The 22,093-nt window shown below is 36.5% G+C and overlaps 1 protein-coding gene across 6 annotated transcripts in view; it reads left to right on the plus strand.

The window, feature by feature from the left end:
* Window positions 1–22,093, plus strand: part of FER (FER tyrosine kinase) — a 465,769-nt gene that overhangs the window by 21,616 nt on the left and 422,060 nt on the right. For all 6 annotated transcript variants that reach the window (XM_070045166.1, XM_070045168.1, XM_070045167.1 and 3 more), the window contains one exon: window positions 21,072–21,339. In XM_070045166.1, the coding sequence (XP_069901267.1) occupies window positions 21,133–21,339 (207 nt within the window). In that variant the 5' untranslated portion in view covers window positions 21,072–21,132. The remainder of the gene's footprint in view (window positions 1–21,071; window positions 21,340–22,093) is intronic.

A 22,093-nucleotide genomic window follows, 5' to 3' on the forward strand; every position in this document is an offset into this window, starting at 1 on the left:
AGTAATCATTTTTCATATGATGCACTTCAGAATAAACACATGAGAGATAATTAGAGTCAAACTTTGAGGCTCATGGAGTACATCTATGGGAATATACGTATATGCCTGACATCGTATGAGAAACATGAGGATGCAGTCATGAATAGGATACTGTCATTCCTGAATGTTATGATAACAAAGGGAAGAGGCAAGAGAAGGCTGCCTAGTGGAGGTGATCTTAGCACAGTCTTGAAATACTAGTAAGAGGTAGTGAAGCTTTAAAAAAAAGTGGCTAGGGGGAAGAAAGAAGGATTGATTAAGAGTTGGAGGTTTTTAGGACAAGTACAATAGAAAGAAAGTTAAGGGAGGTCAGTTGATTCACAGTGTGTAGGGAAAGAAGTAGGAGGGCTCTATGTCCTAGTTTGTCTAGGACAGACCAGGTTTACACCTGTAGTCCTGGCATAATGAAGAATAGCACCTCATTTTACTCTGAAAAGTACCCTAGTTCTGGATGATAAGTGACATCCTTACCCTAGAAGGGAGAGAATATAGGGGGAGCTGATAAATTTTAGAGGAAATAGTGGGTGACTGGAGATCATTTTGAGGTCAAAGAGTAGGTATAGTAGCAGTTTAGACTCCAGAGAGGAGTAGGAAGGTAGTAGGTTATGGTCTAGAACTAGAATAGTACAATTTACCATTGCAGAGATGAAACAGTTTTGGATTCAGATTATGGCCAGTAGCAATGGGTAGTTGAAATGGACTTGATTGAATGGATCTTTGGAGAAGAGAAAGACTACAGAGGTTAAAATTTCCGTGGATGAAGGTAAGACTTGGGTTGGAGAATAAGATTGGGAGCAAGTGGAGACTGAGAGGCAGATATGGAAATAATAACAGCAAGGTGGAATAGAATCTGGTAGAGCTGAATGGTGTAAATTTCAAAGGAGAAGAGATTTTTGAATAAGATTGGAAGACCAGTGATTTGATAATGGCACTAGGGAATCAGGATAATGTTACCCACCCCTCATCCCCCCTGCCGCTCCCCCCGCCCCCCAGCCCCATGGATGTGGGTGGTGGAATGTAGGGAAGGTGTAGTCTCCACGTAAGAGCCTGTGTTTTGGGGGAACCAGGTTTCTGATGGGAATTAAAGGGTAGAGATTTAGCGAAGTTTATTTACAAACTGAATGGAATTCTAGAAGAACAATTTAGGAAGAAAACAGATTTGTTGGAGCATGACTGTAGAGAAGGATGGACAGGAGTGGGAGTTAGGCCTTGCCTTTTGGGAAAAGATGGAATTATACAAAAAAGTCAAGAATGAAATTGACTTTCCTCCATGTTTTAAAGAGTGGCACAAATTTGGCCTGATATGGGCTCTCTGACAGGCTTTCTCACTGCAGAGTAGGGACTGGCTTTGGCCTAGTTCATATAATTTATATCTGATGAAACCTTGTTGGTTGCCATTCTGTTAGTATATGTGTGCCTTTAATGAGCCCATTTGAAAGTACACATGGATTTTGAAATTATTTTTACTTCTCCCTACATTGTTACTCTCCTTGAAGGAAAAAAAATTTGGCCTTAATTTGAAAACTGAACTCTTTTATAATAATTGATCATATAGGAAGAGTTAAAAGGCCAAGAGGTGTCCGGATAACAGTTATAGTTTGAGAATTTAGGGCATACAAGTTAGTATGCATTGTGCACTTAATCCTTTTAACTTTGTTCCCCTGTTTTCCTTCAAATTAGCCATGGTTCGCAAACATGTTCCCCATTTTTCCGCCTGTGTATCCTTGCTTATGTTCAAACTTGTATTTAGAAAGGAGCCCTCCTCCATCACTTGCTCTTCTATGTTCTCTCTTGTGTGGGTTCTCTCTCTCTCTCATGCTTTATTAGCAATGACTGCTTTTTAATGTCTCTCCAAAGCCGGACACACTAAATACTTTATCTCATCTAATCTTTACAATAACCCTGCAAACTAGGTATTACTATCCCCATTTTAAAGATAAGAAAACCGATCTTTTAGGAGGTTAATTAAAATGCGCAGTTACACAGTTATGAAATGGTAGAGTTAGGATTTCAACCCAGGACTGTTTCCAAAGCCACCTCTACACACACCTTTGCAGAGAGACATGCATGTACATGAGCTCCTTTCATGACTATCCCTCAAGGCTTGCCAGAGATTTTTTTTTTTGATTAAAAATAGTTTTTCTAGCTTTAATGAAATATAATTGACATATAACATTGTATAAGTTTAAGGTGTAGGGCATGATACACATATAATTGTGAAATGATCTTCTCTTCTTAATAAAGGTTTTTTGAGTACTCTGCTCAGCTGTACTCTTTGCTTTCTCTGTGTCTTTGTAGCACTTTGTACCTCAGGCTTTTATATTCTGTGAAGGCTTCCCTGATTGTCTCTAGAAATGTGGTACATACTTCCCCTGTATCCCCACTGAGCTCATAACCAATTTGTATTTGTGAACCTGTTTAATTATATGGCATTTGTCTGTTTCCACATTTGTTAATCCTAGTAGGTGGTGAGCTTCTTGAGACTAGGGGCTGTAATTTTATGCATCTTGATATTCCCAGCACTGAGAAATATGCCTGGCAAATAGGTGCTCACTTCTGTCGCTGAATGAATTGTGTCATTGTTACCTGTGAACTTGTCTATTTATTTTTAATACACAGTAAGTTGTTTGAAGGCAGTAATCCAGGATTTTATTTATATTTGTATCCCTAACAGTATCTCTCCCATGGTTACTGAATAAATACCTGTTGATTTATATAATAGCTTAAAACAAATAAACAAAAATTCTGTTAATAATCCTGCTCTGCCCAAATAATTTTAAATATCAGTTCTTCAAATACATTTTTAAAATTAAAAAAAACCAGTTAATTTAAAAGCAAGCATGTTGTTCATTTGTTTATAACCTCACACAGCTTTTATTCAGTGTTCTCTCTCAATGAAACATCATTATCTATTAATGCTGTTCCCATAGGCTGTCTGGCCAATCTAGTGCTGTTTCAGTTGAATTTAACTTTTATTTTAAATTAAGCTAAAGCAACACTTTGAAATAAGGAAAGTGTTGGAGGAGTTTTAGGTACCATATCTGTAAGGTGGTCAAGGTCAGCATATATTAACTGATAATGAATGATGTTGTCTTTGTGATTAAACTTTGGTGACTGTTCATTCCAGCCTGTTTAACTGCTTCTGAAAAAGCACCTCATTTTGTATTCATGTGAGGTTAGTTTTTTGTTTTGTAACTGTGGTTATTACTTGCACACTTGGTGGCTTTTTGTGACTTTGTTTCTGTCTTGCTGCAAGCAGCTTAAGACTTTGTTCACATAGTCACTGTTTCTGACTTCTGTCAGTATTGAAAAATATAAAAGGTAAGAAATACCGTTAAGTAATTATTTTTGTATTTGGGCAAATGATTTTATAGTCTTTATCAATGAACAAACATATTCTGATAAACTAACTTGAACCATAAACTGATTTGGAGGGGTTTTATTAATCAAGGAGTATAAATTCAAATTCTATAATTTTTTAAAAAAAATTTTAAATTTAAATTTTTTATACAGCAGGTTCTTATTAGTCATCAATTTTATACACATCAGTGTATTCATGTCAATCCCAATCTCCCAATTCATCACACCACCATCCCCACCCCCCTGCGGCTTCCCCCACTTGGTGTCCATATGTTTGTTCTCTACATCTGTGTCTCAACTTCTGCCCTGTAAACCAGTTCATCTGTACCATTTTTCTAGGTTCCACATGCATGCGTTAATATACGATATTTGTTTTTCTCTTTCTGACTTACTTCACTCTGTATGACAGTCTCAAGATCCCTCCATGTCTCAACAAATGACCCAATTTTGTTCCTTTTTATGGCTGAGTAATATTCCATTGTATATATGTACCACATTTTCTTTATCCATTTGTCTGTTGATGGGAATTTAGGTTGCTTCCATGACCTGGCTATTGTAAATAGTGCTGCAGTGAACATTGGGGTGCATGTGTCTTTTTGAATTATGGTTACCTCTGGGTATATGCCCAGTAGTGGGATTGCTGGATCATATGGTAATTCTATTTTTAGTTTTTTAAGGAACCTCCATACTGTTCTCCATAGTGGCTGTATCAATTTACATTCCCACCAGCAGTGCAAGAGGGTTCCCTTTTCTCCACACCCTCTCCAGCATTTGTTGTTTGTAGATTTTCTGATGATGCCCATTCTAACTGGTGTGAGGTGATACCTCATTGTAGTTTTGCTTTTCATTTCTCTAATAATTAGTGACGTTGAACAGCTTTTCATGTGCTTCTTGGCCACCTGTATGTCTTCCTTGGAGAAATGTCTGTTTAGGTCTTCTGCCCATTTTTGGATTGAGTTGTTTGTTTTCTTAATATTGAGCTGCAAGAGCTGTTTATATATTTTGGAGATTAATCCTTTGTCCATTGATTCATTTGCACATATTTTCTCTCATTCTGAGGGTTGTCTTTCTGTCTTGTTTATGGTTTCCTTTGCTGTGCAAAAGCTTTGAAGTTTCATTAGGTCCCATTTGTTTATTTTTGTTTTTATTTCCATTACTCTAGGAGGTGGATCAAAAAAGGTCTTGCTGTGATTTTTGTCAAAGAGTGTTCTTCCTATGTTTTCCTCTAAGAGTTTTATAGTGTCCAGCCTTACATATAGGTCTCTAATCCATTTTGAGTTTATTTTTGTGTGTGGTGTTAGGGAGTGTTGTAATTTCATTCTTTTACAGGTAGCTGTCCAGTTTTCCCAGCACCACTTATTGAAGAGACTGTCTTTCTCCATTGTATATCCTTGCCTCCTTTGTCATAGATTAGTTGGCCATGGGTGTGTGGGTTTATTGCTGGGCTTTCTATCCTGTTCCATTAATCTATGTTTCTGTTTTTGTGCCAGTACCATATTGTCTTGATTACTGTAGTTTTGTAGTATAGTCTGAAGTCAGGGAGTCTGATTCCTCCAGCTGCGTTTTTATCCCTCAAGACTGCTTTGGCTATTCGGGGTCTTTTGTGTTTCCATACAAATTTTAAGATTTTTTGTTCTAGTTCCATAAAAAATGACATTGGTAATTTGATAGGGATTGCATTGAATCTGTAGATTGCTTTGGTTAGTATAGTCATTTTCACAATATTGATTCTTCCAATCCAAGAACATGGTATATCTCTCCATCTGTTGGTATCATCTTTAATTTCTTTCATCGGTGTCTTATAGTTTTCTGCATACAGGTCTTTTGTCTCCCTAGGTAGGTTTATTCTTTTTGTTGCAGTGGTAAATGGGAGTGTTTCTTAATTTCTCCTTCAGATTTTTCATCATTAGTGTATAGGAATGCAATTTCTGTGCATTAATTTTGCATCCTGCAACTGTACCAAATTCATTGATTAGCTCTGGTGGCATCTTTAGGATTCTCTGTGTATTGTATCACGTCATCTGCCAACAGTGACAGTTTTACTTCTTCTTTTCCAAGTTGTATTCCTTTTTTTTCTTTTTCTTCTCTGATTGCCGTGGCTAGGACTTCCAAAACTATGTTGAATAATAGTGGTGAGTGTGGACATCCTTGTCTTGTTCCTGATCTTAGAGGAAATGCTTTCAGTTTTTCACCATTGAGAATGATGTTAGCTGTGGGTTTGTCATATATGGCCTTTATTATGTTGAGGTAGTTTCCCTGTATGCCCACTTTCTGGAGAGTTTTTATCATAAATGGGTGTTGAATTTTGTCAAAACCTTTTTCTGCATCTATTGAGATGATCATATGGTTTTACTTCTTCAATTTGTTAATATGCTGTATCACATTGATAGATTTGCATGTATTGAAGAATCCTTGCATCCCTGTGATAAATCCCACTTGATCATGGAGTATGATCCTATTAACATGTTGTTGGATTCTGTTTGCTAGTATTTTGTTGAGGATTTTTGCATCTATATTCATCAGTGATATTGGTCTATAAGTTTCTTTTTTTGTAGTATCTTTGTCTGGTTTTGGTATCAGGGTGATGGTGGCCTCATAGAATGAGTTTGGGAGTGTTCCTTCCTCTGTAATGTTTTGGAAGAGTTTGAGAAGGATGGGTGTTAGCTCTTCTCTAAATGTTTGATAGAATTCACTTGTGAAGCCATCTGGTCCTGGACTTTTGTTTGTTGGAAGATTTTTAATCACAGTTTCAATTTCATTACTTGTGATTGGTCTGTTCATATTTTCCATTTCTTCCTGGTTCAGACTTGGAAGGTTATACCTTTCTAAGAATTTGTCCATTTCTTCCAGGTTGTCCATTTTATTGGCATAGAGTTGCTTGTAGTAGTCTCTTAGGATGCTTTGTATTTCTGCGGTGTCTGTTGTAACTTCTTTTTCATTTCTAATTTTATTGATTTGAGTCCTCTACCTCTTTTTCTTGATGAGTCTGGCTAATGGTTTATCAATTTTGTTTATCTTCTCAAAGAACCAGGATTTAGTTTTATTGATCTTTGCTATTGTATTCTTTGTTTCTATTTCATTTATTTCTGCTCTGATCTTTATGATTTCTTTCCTTCTGCTAACTTTGGGTTTTGTTTGTTCTTCTTTCTCTAGTTGCTTTAGGTGTAAGGTTAGGTTGATTATTTCAGATTTTTCTTGTTTCTTGAGGTAGGCTTGTATAGCTGCAAACTTCCCTCTTAGAACTGCTTTTGCTGCATTCCATAGGTTTGGGATCGTCGTGTTTTCCTTGTCATTTGTCTCTAGGTAGTTTTTGATTTCCTCTTTGATATCTTCAATGATCTCTTGGTTACTTAGTAACGTATTGTTTAGCCTCCATGTGTCTGTGTTTTTTACGTTTTTTTTCCCTGTAATTCATTTCTAATCTCTTAGCGTTGTGGTCAGAAAAGATGCTTGATATTATTTCAGTTTTCTTAAATTTACTGAGGTTCGATTTCTGACTCAATATGTGATCTATCCTGGAGAATGTCCCATGCGCACTTGAGAAGAAAGTGTGATCTGCTGTTTTTGGATGGAATGTCCTATAAATATCAGTTAAATCTATCTGGTCTATTGTGTCATTTAAAGCTTCTGTTTCCTTATTTATTTTCATTTTGGATGATCTATCTATCGGTGTAAGTGAGGTGTTAAAGTCCCCCACTATGATTTTGTTACTGTCGATTTCCTCTTTTATAGCTGCTAGCAGTTGCCTTATGTATTGAGGTGCTCCTATGTTGGGTGCATATATATTTTTAATTGTTATATCTTCTTCTTGGATTGATCCCTTGATCATTATGTAGTGTCCTTCCTTGTCTCTTGTAACATTCTTTATTTTAAAGTGTATTTTATCTGATATGAGTATTGCTACTCCAGCTTTCTTTTGATTTCCATTTGCACAGAAAATCTTTTTCCATCCCCTTACTTTCAGTCTGTATGTGTCTCTAGGTCTTAAGTGGGTCTCCTGTAGACAGCATATATATGGGTCTTGTTTTTGTATCCATTCAGCAAGACTGTGTCTTTCTGTTGGCTGGAGCATTAAATCCATTCACGTTTAAGGTAATTATTGAAATGTATGTTCCTATGACCATTTTCTTAATTGTTTTGGGTTTGTTTTTGTAGGTTGTTTTCTTCTCTTCTGTTTCCCACTTAGAGAAGTTCGTTTAGCATTTGCCGTAGAGCTGGTTTGGTGGTGCTGAATTCTCTTAGGTTTTGCTTGTCTGTAAAGCTTTTGATTTCTCCATCGAATTTGAATGAGATTTTTGCCGGGTAGAGTAATCTTGGTTGTAGTTTCTTCCCTTTCATCACTTTAAGTATATCATGCCACTCCCTTCTGGCTTGTAGAGTTTCTGCTGAGAAATCAGCTGTTAACCTTATGGGAGTTCCCTTGTATGTTTTTTGTCATTTTTCCTTTGCTGCTTTCAATAATTTTTCTTTGTCTTTAATTTTTGCCAATTTGATTACTATGTGTCTTGGCGTGTTTCTCCTTGGGTTTATCCTGTATGGGACTCACTGCACTCCCTGCACTTGGGTGGCTATTTCCGTTCCCATGTTAGGGAAGTTTTCAACCATAATCTCTTCAGATATTTTCTATGTTCTTTCCTCTCTCTTTTCTCCTTCTGGGACTCCTATAATGCGAATGTTGTTGCATTTAATGTTGTCCAAGAGGCCTCTTAGGCTGTCTTCATTTCTTTTAATTTTTTTTCTTTATTCTGTTCTGCAGCAGTGAATTCCACCATTCTGTCTTCCAGGTCACTTATCTGTTCTTCTGCCTCCGTTATTCTGCTATTGATTCCTGCTAGTGTAGTTTTCATTTCAGTTATTGTATGGTTCATCTCTGTTTGTTTGTTCTTTAATTCTTCCTGGTCTTTGTTAAACATTTCTTGCGTCTTCTCCATCTTTGCCTCCATTCTCTTTCCGAGGTCCTGGGTCATCTTCACTATCCTTATTCTGAATTCCTTTTCTGGAAGGTTACCTATCTCCACTTCATTTAGTTGTTTTTCTGGGGTTTTATCTTGTTCCTTCATCTGGTACATAGGCTTCTGCCTTTTCATCTTGTCTATCTTTATGTGAATGTGGTTTCTGTTCCCCAGGCTGCAGGATTGTAGTTCTTCTTTCTTCTGCTGTCTGCCGTCTGGTGGATGAGCCTATCTAAGAGGTTTGTGCAAGCTTCCTGATGGGAGGGACTTGTGGTGGGTAGAGCTCAGTCTTGCTCTGGTGGGCAGAGCTCAGTAAAACTTTAATCTGCTTGTCTGTTGATGGGGGTGGGGCTGGGTTCCCTCCCTGTTGGTTGTTTAGCCTGAGGCAACCCAACACTGGTGTGTACCTGGGCTCTTTGGTGGGGCTAATGACAGACTCTGGGAGGGCTCACGCCAAGGAGTACTTCCCAGAACTTCTGCTGCCAGTGTCCTTGTCCCCACGGTGAGCCACAGCCCCCCCACCCCGCTTCTGCAGGAGACCCTCCAACACTAGCAGGTAGGTCTGGTTCAGTCTCCCCTGGGGTCACTGCTCCTTCCCCTGGGTCCCAATGTGCACACTGCTTTGTGTGTGCCCTCCAAGAGTGGAGTCTCTGTTTCCCCCAGTCCTGTCAAAGTCCTGCAATCAAATCCCACTAGCCTTCAAAGTATGATTCTCTAGGAATTACTCCTCCTGTTGCCAGACCCCCAGGTTGGGAAGCCTGACGTGGGGCTCAGAACCTTCTGTCCAGTGGGTGAACTTCTGTGGTATAAGGGTTCTCCAGCCTGTGAGTCACCCACCCAGCAGTTGTTGATTTGATTTTACTGTGATTGTGCCCCTCCTGCCATCTCAATGTGCCTTCTCTTTTGTCTTTGGATGTGGAGTATCTTTTTTGGTAAGTTCCAGTGTCTTCCTGTCTATGATTGTCCAGCAGCTAGTTGTGATTCCGGTGTTCTCACACGAGGGAGTTAGAGCACGTCCTTCTACTCTGCCATCTTCCTATTAAATTTCTTGTCAGCTTATGAAAATTTGTCTTGGAGAAAGAATGAAAGATTTCCTGTTTCTATGGCACAGCTTTTATTCACTTATTTTTTGATTTTTCTATGTAAGCATACCTTTGTGGTATATTTGAATTTATTTTCAATGTTAAAAAATGAAATGATTAAAGAAATATTTGTGACAACAATATATCATCTGTGTTAACATAAATTTTCCTTACTTGGAAGTATTCAGTACAGATTAAAGTTTCTTTATGCTATATAAAAGCAGTATTTTCTCTGTATATTTGGAGAATGTAAAAAAGTTTCCAGGATGTAAAAAAATTGTGGAGCCAAAAGTTGAAAAACAAGAGGCATTTTAGAAGAAATACTTGCCTATACCCTTATATTTATAAGAAGTACCATGGGAATTCTATTGTCCTGTCAAGGAAACTAGTTATCTGTTTTATATTTTGGTATTAAATAGTGTCCATTTTTGTTTAAGAAGTATGTATTTATAGATCTATTTTATACAGGATGAAATTCTAATTTTTGAAAATATGGCAGTTTTTAATGGTTCTTTTAAAGTTTTTAATCACTATTTATGGTGAATTGAAAACTCAGCATAACTCACTTGATTCTAAATACCAAGCTGAATGCCATTAAATAAGAAAGATTTAAATAAATTTAAATAGTCAATAATGTTTTTAGGACTTTTACTAGTTTTACCTTTTAAGAAAGATGCTATTTATTAGTTTTGCCTTTTAAAAAGATGTGTATTTTAAAAGATGCTATCTTAAAATAGACATCTTTGCTAATGACATGCCTGTAGTTTTGTATAATACTCTATTTCTGCCTGATTTGTACTCAGTATCCACTAAATTATAGAAATTCTTATTTTAAAATCTCATTTGCAAATCTTTTAAAAAATGGGTTTTCTCTTGCAATTATTTATAATAAATTGAATACCTACTGTATATGGATAGTAATTTTAGCCCCAGTGTTATAAAAGTGAAAACTCTGTAATATTCTTATTTTCATGTATATTGTAGTTTGATGGGAGAAATATACCTGAACAAATAATTAAAATATACTATGAGAGGTGTTATATTAATCACAGGTACATACATGATCCCTGAGATCTGAGAAAAGGGAACACCGAAGTTGGACTGGGTAATTATGGTTGTGGGGATGGTCAGAGAAGGTTTCACAGAGAAAACAACTTTACAGTTTAGTTGTTGAAAATTCTGCAGGCAGGCAAGGGATAAAAACATTTAGACTGAAGGAACAACATCTGCAAAGCTACAGAGGTATGATCATGAGACATTTAAGGGACCATAGGTAGAAAACTGTGGTACTGTTGTTTGAGGGTGGAAGGCTGTCTGGGGCCAGCTTGGATTACCAGGCAAAGGAGTTTGAATTTTAACCTATAGGTTAGGGTTGTAAATTTGATACCTCGTGTTACAAGTAATAATAGAATTAATACCTAGAATCACTAAGTATCCTAAAGAATGAAGAGGGCTAAGTAGGGATTGTAGGGCATGAGGAGATGCATGTATAATGCTGTGTAGCCTCAACCAGTTAATTCATTTAACAAATTTTTATTGTCTACTATATATGCAAGGCACTGTTTTAAGCACTGGAGATGATAGTGGGGGAAGAGATCAGAGTAATTCCTTGCCCAATTGGAACTTATATTACAAATCAGTCTGTATTGTACCCCCGCCTGCTTGCTCTATGTCTCTCTTTGTAATTTTTGGCTACAGTATGATTGTATAATTTCCTTGTAATTTCTTTTTTCATCTTCCTTATGGTTGACATAGGCAGCTTTTGCTCTATTACTTGTGGAAGAATGTAGCTAAATTTGTGACGCCCTCTCCACATTATTGTTCTTCCCCCGACCTGTAGTTTGAGGTCTGGGCATTACTTTTTTTTTTAAATTGAAATTTCTTTTGAGGTAATTGTAGATTAATATGCAATTGTATGAAATAATAATTCCTTGTACATTTGGTCTAGTTTCCCCTCATGGTAACATTTTGCAAAACTGTGACAACCAGGATATCAACATTGACATAATCCACTAATCTTATTCATATTTCTCCAGTTTTAATTGTACTCCTTTGTTGTGTGTATGTTAAGTTCTGTAACATTTTATTACTTGTCTAGATTCATGTATCCACCACTACCATCAAGGTACTGAACAGTTCCAACACTACTAGAATCCCTTGTATCCTCCTTCTATAACCATTCTTACCTCCCTTTTCCACTCTGCAGGCCCTAAACCCTGGCTACCCCTAATCTGTCCTTTTCCCAAAATTTTTTCACTTCAAGAATGTTATATAAATGGAATCATACAGTATATAACTTTGTGGGGTTGGCTTTTTTCGTTCAGCAGGATTACTGAAGATTCGTGCTAGTTGTTGTCTGTGTTGATAGACTGTTCCTTTTTAATGTGGGTAGTATTCCATGGTATGCATTCACCTGTTGAAGGATCCCTGTGCTGATTCCAGCTTTTGGCTATTACAAATAAAGCTGCTATGAACATTTGTGTACAGGTTTTTGTGTGAACATATGTTTTCATTTCTATGGCATAAATGTCCAAGAGTGCAATTGTTGGGTCATATGGTAGTTGAATGTTTAGTTTTATAAGACACCAGAGTGGCTGTACCATTTTTTGTCTACTAACCAGCAACAAATGAATGATGCACTTTTTCCATATCCTTACAAGTGTTTGGTCTTGTCATTATATTTTATTTTAGCCATTCTGATAGGTATGTAGTGGTATCTCCATGTGGTTTTAATTGCATTTCCCTGAAGGCTAATTTATGTCGAACATCTTTTTGTGTGCTCATTCGCCATTTTTATATCCTTTTCTGTGAAATGTCTGTTCATGTCTTCTGCTCATTTTCTAGTTGGATTGTTGTTTTTAAATGTTGAATTTTAAGAAGTTTTATGAATTCTAGGTACTAGTTCTCTGTCAGATATGTGGTTTGCAAATATTTTCTCCCAGTCCATAGCCTGTCTTTTTCTCATCTTCTCATGGGTTTTCACAGGGCAACCTTTTTACTTTTGATAAGCCCAATTTATCAATTTTTCCTTGTATGGATTGTGTTTTTTTTAAATTTAATTAATTAATTAATTTTTTTTGCGGTACGCGGGCCTCTCACTGTTGTGGGCGCTCCCTTTGCGGAGCACAGGCTCCGGACGCGCAGGTTCAGCGGCCATGGCTCACGGGCCCAGCCGCTCCGCGGCATGTGGGATCTTCCCGGACCGGGGCACGAACCCGTGTCCCCTGCATCGGCAGGCGAACTCTCAACCACTGCGCCACCAGGGAAGCCCTGGATTGTGTTTTTTTGTTTCACGTCTAAGAACTTTGCCTAGCTTTAGATCCTGAAGATTTCCTTCTGTTTCTTTTTTCATAGAAGTTTTGCAGTTTTACGTTTATGTTTAAGTTTTTGAATTAATTTTTGTGTAAGGTGTTAGGTCAGAGTTCATTCTTTTTTTTTTCTGTTTTTGGCCTATAGATATCCAATTGCTCCAGTACCATTTATTGAAAAGGCTAGTTTTCCTTCATTGAATTGCTTCTGGACCTTTGTCAAAAAATAGTTGAGCATATTTATGTGGGTCTATTTCTGGGTTCTTTATTCTGTTCCATTCATCTACTGTCTATCCTCTACTAATACCACACTGTCTTGATTTCTCATTCACCAAGTTGGACATATTTTTTTGAATACTCTTTCAGCCCTACTTTCTTCTCTCCTTCTGAAACTCAGACGATACAAATGTTGGGTCTTCTGTTATTGTCCTGCAGGTCCCTGAGGCTTTGCTTCTTCTTCTTCTTATTTTCTGTATATTTTCTCAATGTTGTTTGGATTGGTTGAATTCTATTCCTCTTTCTTACATTCACTGATTGTATCCTTTGTTGTCTACTGTTGAGCTCATCTAGTGAGTTTTTTATTCCTGTTACTATATTTTTTAGTTCTATAATTTCCATGTTTTTTAATAACTTCTATTTTTTGCTTAGATTTTCTAATTTTACAGTTGTTTTAAGGGAATTTGTAATTGTTGGTTTACATTTGTTTTAAGAGAATTTGTGATCAATTGTTGAAGCATTTCTATGATGGCTGATTTAAAATCATTTTCTGATAATTCCAACATCTGATTCATCTTGTTGTTGGCATAAGTTGATTGTCTTTTCTTTTTTAACTTGTGATTATTTTTCTTGGTTCTTGATATGACAGGTGATTTTCAATTGAAGCCTAGATATTTTATCTATTATGTTAGGAGACTCTATTTCAGTAGCCTATTTCAATCTTTTATTTTTACAGGCAGTCAGTCACTCTGGTTAGATTTAACATGCAGTTCTTGGCCTATTTTTGTGGGCTGTGGTTCCAGTGACAGTTTAATTTTGAGTCTTTGTGCTGTTATTTTGGTTTGCTTTATCTGGTATCACTAGGGCTCCCACTGATTCTTGATGGTGGTGGTGCTGCTTGAGGGAGTAGAAGACATTTTTCTTAGGCTGAGCAGTACTAGATGTCTATTGGTTAGAGAAGGGGTGAGATAGGATTTCTTTACCATGCCCCCTAGCTGCCCTACAGTCTCTGGTCAGGAAAGGAGAATCTTGGACTCGCAGAGAACAAGGAGCTTCCTGGACTGAACCTCTTGCTAGAGCTGGGTCCCTTTTGCCAGTTCTGTGTATCTGCTCTGGTGTTTCTGGGTGGGAAAGGTGATCCTTGGACCTGTGGGGACAGGGAGGCTTTCTGACTGGGCTGCTTGCTATTGCTGGATCTCTCTTGCTGGTTCTTCCTGCCTAGTTCCGTTTCTCCTGGCAGAAAATGGGATTCTCAGGCCTATCAGGGAAGGAGAATGCTTCCCCTGGCTGTTTGTTTTTGGTGAGGCTCATAATCTGTCTCCCTTGCTGGTGGTGTCTGGCTTGCCTGATGTAGTCAGAGGGACTCTTGTCAGATCCTGGGAGGAGTTAGCCTACACGGACTGCCTTTTGTTCCCAGACTGGAAGTTGGGAAAAGTCAGAAATGGATGACCGTTTTCTGTTTGGTGAGGGGGGTACAAGATACCCTGCTTCTGTGCTGTTCTTCCAGTCCTAGGGCCAAAGGAGTTTCCCTTTTCTACCTCTCAGAGTTATTCTTTGGTCGTCTCTTTTGCTATTTTCAGTGTTTATAGTTGTGTTTTGTGGGGCTGAGCTGGGAAAAATGGTCTATGCCATCTTGTTTGGGTCAGAAGCTAGGTTTTACTTTTTTTTTTTTTTTTTTTTTGCGGTACGCGGGCCTCTCACTGTCGCGACCTCTCTCCCATTGCGGAGCACAGGCTCCGGACGCGCAAGCTCAGCAGCCATGGCTCACGGGCCCAGCAGCTCCGCGGCATGTGGGATCTTCCCAGACCAGGGCACGAACCCGTGTCCCCTGCATCGGCAGGCGGACTCTCAACCACTGCGCCACCAGGGAAGCCCGGTTTTACTTTTTTTTTTAATTTATTTTTAATTTTTGGCTGCATTGGGTCTTCATTGCTGCACACAGGCTTTCTCTAGTTGCATCGAGCAGGGGCTACTCTTCGTTGTGATGCGCGGGATTCTCATTGTGGCGGCTTCTCTTGTTGCAGAGCACGGGCTCTAGGTGCATGGACTCAGTAGTTGTGGCATGCGGGCTCAATAGTTGTGGTTCGCGGACTCTAGAGCGCAGGCTCAGTAGTTGTGGTGCATGGGCTTAGTTGCTCCACGGCATGTGAGATCTTCCTGGACCAGGGCTCGAACCCGTGTCCCCTGCAGTGGCAGGCGGATTCTTAACCACTGCGCCACCAGGGAATTCCTAGGTTTTACTTTTAATTTTGGTTTATTTGTCATATGAGCATGGCGATAGAGGGGTGGGGAGGTATTGGCTGGAACTGAGTTTGGCCTTGTTGGGGGCCCTGAGATTTACTCTCTCTTATGAGATTCCATTAAACATCCTGTACTTCTGGATTTAATTTCATCCACCAGTTCTTCATAGAGTCCTGGAAAATGGCAAGCCAAGGCTGCCCTCCCTGCATTTTTCTGAGGTCCTGTCTTGGTACAGAGAAGCTTCTTTCTTTAGTTCTTTTCTTTTCTTTTTTTTTTTTTAACATCTTTATTGGAGTATAATTGCTTTACATTGTTGTGTTAGTTTCTGCTGTATAACAAAGTGAATCAGCTATACGAATACATATATCCCCATATCCCCTCCCTGTTGTGTCTCCCTCCCGCCTTCCCTATCCCACCCCTCTAGGTGGTCACAAAGCACCGAGCTGATCTCCCTGTGCTCTGTGGCTGCTTCCCACTAGCTATCTGTTTTACATTTGGTAGTGTATATATGTCAATGCCAGTCTCTCACTTCTTCCCAGCTTATCATTCCCTATGGTTCTTCAGAACCATTTTTTTTTTAGATTCTATATATTTATGTTAGCATACGGTATTTGTTTTTCTCTTTCTGATTTACTTCACTCTGTATGACAGACTCTAGGTCCACCCACCTCACTACAAATAACTCAGTTTCGTTTCTTTTTATGGCTTAATAATATTCCTTTAGTTATTTTCTTGATTTTTCCCTAGGTTGGTCTGTTCAGTGTATGCTGCTTCTTTTCATCTTGGAGTATCCAGTGTGAATTCTCAGGATTTTGTTAATTCTTCTTCCTCGGGATATCTTCTGAAAGTTGAGGGGTAGCGTTGGGCACATTTCCATGCTGCCTAGAGCACCAGAATTTTCTCTCTTTTTCCTTTGAAACTATGCTGTGAAACTTGTGGCATAAAGTTTTACTCCTTTATTTGCTGATGATATGTTTAAATTTTTGTTTTTTCTTAACAGTTTTTGTTCTTTTTATTAGTTATTGGTGGTAGGAGCTTCTGAAGTACTTCTTTTACTATACTGGCTTTACCTGAAAATTCCAATAATGACTTTTTGCAGTTTTCACATCTCTCTCTGACATTCGGCATTGCTAATAACTTCTTTTATATCCCATCATCTGTAACTCTGTCAAACCTCTTTTTTGCTTACTTAATCTCTACCCTTTGGCTTTTCTTCTTCTAGTTCCTCCATTGATACATTCTCATGGGCTTTGTCCTTGTAATTCTCTGCTTTTCTGTCAACATTCAATCTATTGGTTTTATCACCTTTAAGCAGCTGACTCTCAACTTTGTATCCTTAGCCTTGTATTTTACCTAAGCATTTATTTCCTGCTGAAATGAATGTATTTTCTTTAAAGTAGCTCCATATTCTCATTCTTCCATTTCTATTGATATTGTCATCATTTATTATTAAAGCCTTGAAGTTATCATTGTATCATCTGTCTCTCTTTTCTTTAAATCCATTTACCAGGTCAAGCCTCTTTGGTCTTAACTCTCACTGACATTGTCAATTATAGATCCTCATTTCTCAAGCTGTATAGCTGTAGTGACTTATTAATTTGCCTTCTTATGTCTCATTTTATGTTTTTGCTGTCTTCAAGCTATTTTATACCTAGCTTCCAGATTAAACTCTATCTCTATGTCTCTTTTTAAATTAACTATAACATACATATAGAAAAGTGCACAAATCACAGACGCTCAGCTTTATGAAATTTCACCAACTGAACACACTTGCGTAACTAGCACCAGCAAACTAACCATTTAAAACATCACATTCATGATCTTGTTATTTTGCCTTAAACACCAGTTAAGGAGTTTGAGCCTTATTAGTTCCCTTAACGTTAGAATAGCAAGAGGTAAATTGGCATGCCGTCTGCCACTGCTTGCCACATATAGCTTGATTTTGGAGACATTTCTTGGTTTACTTCACCCCCTAGTCACTTATATTCCCCATATTGCTTCCTGAAATACATTTCCTTTTTAACCTTTTTATCTAAATCATGGTTTTTCCAACCTTAACTCATGTCTTGCCATTTCTAGGAAACTTTTCTGGATTACTTCAGGTTTCATTAATTTTTTCTTTTTCTCTTCAAAAATTCTTTAATTAATTTTTGAATAAGTAATAGCAATATGTTCACTTAAAACAAAATTCAAATGTACAAAAGAGTATATAATGAAGAGTCTCCTTCCCATTCCTGTGTCCCAGCCACTGTGTGTTCTTCTAGAAATATTTTATGTACTTAAGTAAATTTAATTTTTATTATTTTTCCTCCTTTTTACACAATGTAAGCATACCAACTTCTGTATCTTACTTTTTTCTATTAATAATTGTTAATGATATTTCCCAATCAATACACAAGTTTTCTCATTTTTATATTAGGGCTGAATGATACTCCACTGAATGAATATGCCATGATCACATCTACCACATATGGTTGTGAATGTTGGACACTGAACAGATTCACACAGACTATGATTTGAATGGTACTCCCTAGGATTTCTCAGTTATCAATACAATCAACTGCAGCAGCTTTGATTGTAATTTACCTAGTCAGTTCCTTTTAATTAATATTTCCAGTTTTTAAAAAACTTCCAAACACTACTGAATTGAATAGTCTTATGTATATCATTTGACATCTGTGGAAAAATTATCTGTAGGATACCATTCCCTTTAATTCCTTAAAGTATTTATAATCTCTACGAATTTAATAATTAGACATAATCAGTTAATTATGGAGCTGTTTTTAAAAATTTTTATTATTTGTGATTCCTCAAGGAGTGGTACCATGTATTAAATTATTTTATATTCACCCTGACCTAGAATACTGGTGTACATAAATAAGCCCTTAGGGTGGGTTGGAGTGTTTCTCAGATAGCTGCCAGATTGTTTCCCTTTTTATTCATCTAAGCTCTTCATAATCCTTTTGAAATTCCTAATAATGAGAGAAAAAAACTATTGTCAAAGCTTTGACCGCAGCTAGATGCATTTAGAAGCAGAAGTGATGTTTATTCCAAGCTACAGAATAAAATGAACCACAATCTCGGATATAGTTTTAAAAAAAAAAGCGAAACATTTCACCTTTCTTTGTATTCTTCCATTGAAAACATGGTATGAGATAGAGTATATCTTCACTGAGACTTAGTTGAGCTATAAGTAAAATAACAGAAAAATGTTCTTTTTTGTGACCCATAAAGTTACAGTATATCAAAGTAAATTTTTTAAAGCTACTATCTACAAAGTGAATAAACTGGAATTATCCTACTTGATATTAAAGTGAATAAGTCAATTACTTTTATTGACTTATTTATGTTAAGGTTCATTTAGTGTCCTGCTTGCAACTTTGGAAACCTTGATGGAGTACATTTTTCCACAACCTTTTTCCCGCTCTACTTGTTTGATCATAAAACCAGACAGTTTTCAGTTGGGAAAATATTGGAATTTGTTTTCTATTTGGAAAACCCACACATTTTTACCATCTCTTTAGATGGTATCACTGAGCTTAGAGAGAGAAACCTTTTCTTATTTTTCTGTATAGGTTAGAGGATTTCAGCTGAATTAAATTGACTTCTGATATGATGAACCAGACTTAAAAATAAAAGATGTGTTTCTTTATTTTTTCTAACTGACCCTAAAAGATTCACTGCTTGAAATTCTAGGAGACTGGAGGGGAAAATAAATTCTATCATAGTTCTTGGGCTTTATAGCAAACAAGCAGGAATAACTTTGGGGTGTCTGATAACTGACCTTTAGATGATTATAAGTTATACTGCAGAGATTTTTTTTAACAACTTTGAGCTATAACTCGCATGCTGAAGAATTCACCCATTTAAACTGTACAATTGAATGGTTTTTATTCTGTTCACAGAGTTGTGCAACCATTACCACAATCAATTTTAGAGCCCTCTACTCACTCCAAAAGGAAATCCAGTACCCGTTAGCAGTCACTCCTCATTTCTTCACAAATTTGCCAGCTCTAGTCAATACTAATTTGATTTATGCCTCTAAAAATAGATTTTGGACATTTCATATAAGAAGACAGCACAACATGTCAGTCTTTTGTGTTTGGCTTCTTTCACTTAGCATGTTTACAAGGTTTATCCATGCTGTAGCTTGTTTCAACATTTCATTCATTACCGTTGCCAATTTCATCTTGTGGATACATTGTTTTATTTATCCATTCATCAGTTGATGAACATTTGGGTTGTTCCCCTTTGTGACTATTATGAATAATTCTGCTCGAATATTCATGCACAAGTTTTTGTGTGGGCATATGTTTTTATTTCTCTTGGGTACATACCTAAGAGTGGAATTTCTGGGTCATATATAATAACTCTGTGTTTAAGTTTTGAGGAACCATCCATTTTACATTTACACCACCAGTATCTGATGGTTCTAATTTCTTCACAGTCTCCAACACGTGATATTATCTGTCTTTTTGATTATGGACATCTTAGTGGTGTGAAATGGTATCTCATTGTGGTTTTTATTGGTATTTTCCTAATGGCTAATGATATTGAACATCTTTTCATGTGCTTAGTGGACGTCTGTAAATCTTATTTGGAGAAATGTCTACTCAGATCTTTTGCCCATTTTTAATTGGTTTGTCTTGTTATTATTTAGTTGTAAGAATTCTTTATATAATCCAGATAAAAGTCCCTGATGAGATATATGATTTGTAAATATTTTCCCCATTCTGTGGTCTTATCAGTTACTTGATGGTGGCCTTCAAAGTACAGAAGTTTTTAATTTTGATGAAAACAAATTTACATATTTTTATTTTGTTGCTTGCACTTTTGTTGTCATATTTAGAAACCATTGCCTGGACAAAGGTCACGAAGATTTACTACTGTATTTTCTTCTGAGAGTTTTATAGTTTTAGCTCTGATATTTAGATCTGTGATTCCTTTAGATTTAATTTTTTGTGTATGGTCTAAGGAGACATCCTGCTTAACTCTTTTGCATGTGGAATCCAATTTTCCCAGCATCTTTAGTAGAAAAGAGTTTTTTTTCCTCCATTGAATGGACTTGGCAGTGAAGTCTGAGTCCTCCAGCTTTGTTCTTTTTCTTCAGGGTGTTTTGGTTTGTTTGTTTATTTATTTGGTTATTCTGGCTTCCTTGCATTTCTTTGTAAGTTTTAAGATTAGCATGTCAATTTCTGCAAAAAAAAAAAGCTTAGATTTTCATATGGATTGAGTTAAGTTTGTAGAACAAGTTGGGCAGTTGCTTTCTTAATATTAAGTCTTTTGGATCCATTAACATGAGTCTTTCCATTTATTTAGGTCATCTTTAATTTTTTTCAACAATATTTTATAATTTTAAGAGTAAAGTTTTGTATTTATTTTGTAAAATTTATTCCTAAATATTTTATTCTTTTTGATGCTGTTGTAAATGGAATTGTTTTGGAATATTTTTTAAATTTTGTTTTCAGATTGATCTTTGCTAATATATAGAAATACAGTTGATATTTGTATATTGATCTTGTACCCTGTAATCTTACTGAGCTCATTTATTAGTTCTAATACTTTAAAAATTGTATTTCTTAGGATTTTCTATATATGTCATGTCATCTGCAAATAAATATAGTTTTACTTCTTCCATTCCAAATTCATTGGAAATTATTTCACTTATTTCATTGTACTGACTGGAACCTTCATTACAGTGTTGAATAGAAGTGGTGAGATTGGACATTCTCATCTTGTTCCTGATTTTTGGGGGAAAGCATTCAGTTATAGTGATTTTTTTTTTTTTACTCTAAAAGGAATGGGCCATAACTTTGCTTTGAAGACTAATTTCCTTTTGATTTAAGATTCTTTTCTTCTGTTTACATACACAGATATGTGCTGATTAGACGGCTCAATTGTGCAGCGTGGAGGATAAGACAGTGCTTTACAAAAATGGGGTTTGGGAGTGACCTGAAGAATTCACATGAAGCTGTGTTAAAATTGCAAGACTGGGAATTACGGTTACTGGAAACAGTGAAGAAATTTATGGCCCTGAGAATAAAAAGTGATAAAGAATATGCATCTACTTTACAGAACCTTTGTAATCAAGTTGATAAGGAAAGTACTATCCAAATGAATTATGTCAGCAATGTATCCAAGGTAAGAAGAATGATTTCATCATTTATTGTCTATAGCATCATAGTTGTCCTTAAGGCAAATAGATCATACTATTGAATAAGCGTACCTAAGTCAGCATTCTAAAATCTTCCAAAATCTTTCTGATTATCAGAATCTCATGGGGAAAGTTTCAAAAATTGTAAAATTTGGGCCCAGCTCCTGATATTCCGAGTCAGTAGGTCTGAAATTTTTGAACTTTGAAATCCTTTTTTCCAATAGATGTCCAGATTATTCTAATGATTAGTTAGGTTTGAGAACCCTTCTTACAAATTTCGTTTTCTTTATTACCCTACCTCCTTGGGTTCCTTGAGCCCCGCTGTTTTCTTCTTTTGACACAAACTTTCATTATAACCCACCTTCCCTGCATTCTTCTGTGAATCATTTGTATAGTGAATCACATGGAGTATTTTAACATGTAGGTATTCTCTGCTGTCATTTCATTACTAAAATACTAATATATTGATGATTTAATCACACATAAAAATCCTTTGGATAAACAATATGGTTTTTTAGCTCCAAGATTATAAAGTATAAAATTTAAAAATAAGGGCTATAAAAATAAAGGCCAAAATTTCACTGCTAATTATCCTTTGAAGGCATAAAATATGAAATATTACACACCTTAATAGTTTTGGATTTTCGCTCTGTTTATTTTCATTGTCTTACTTCACACTTCACTATATTTATTCAAAGTTAAAATTTTTTTTTACCTTACTTGGAAAGTTAAAAAAATTAG

This window comes from Globicephala melas, chromosome 3 (genome assembly GCF_963455315.2).
Source record: "Globicephala melas chromosome 3, mGloMel1.2, whole genome shotgun sequence".
Classification (NCBI taxonomy): domain Eukaryota; kingdom Metazoa; phylum Chordata; class Mammalia; order Artiodactyla; family Delphinidae; genus Globicephala; species Globicephala melas.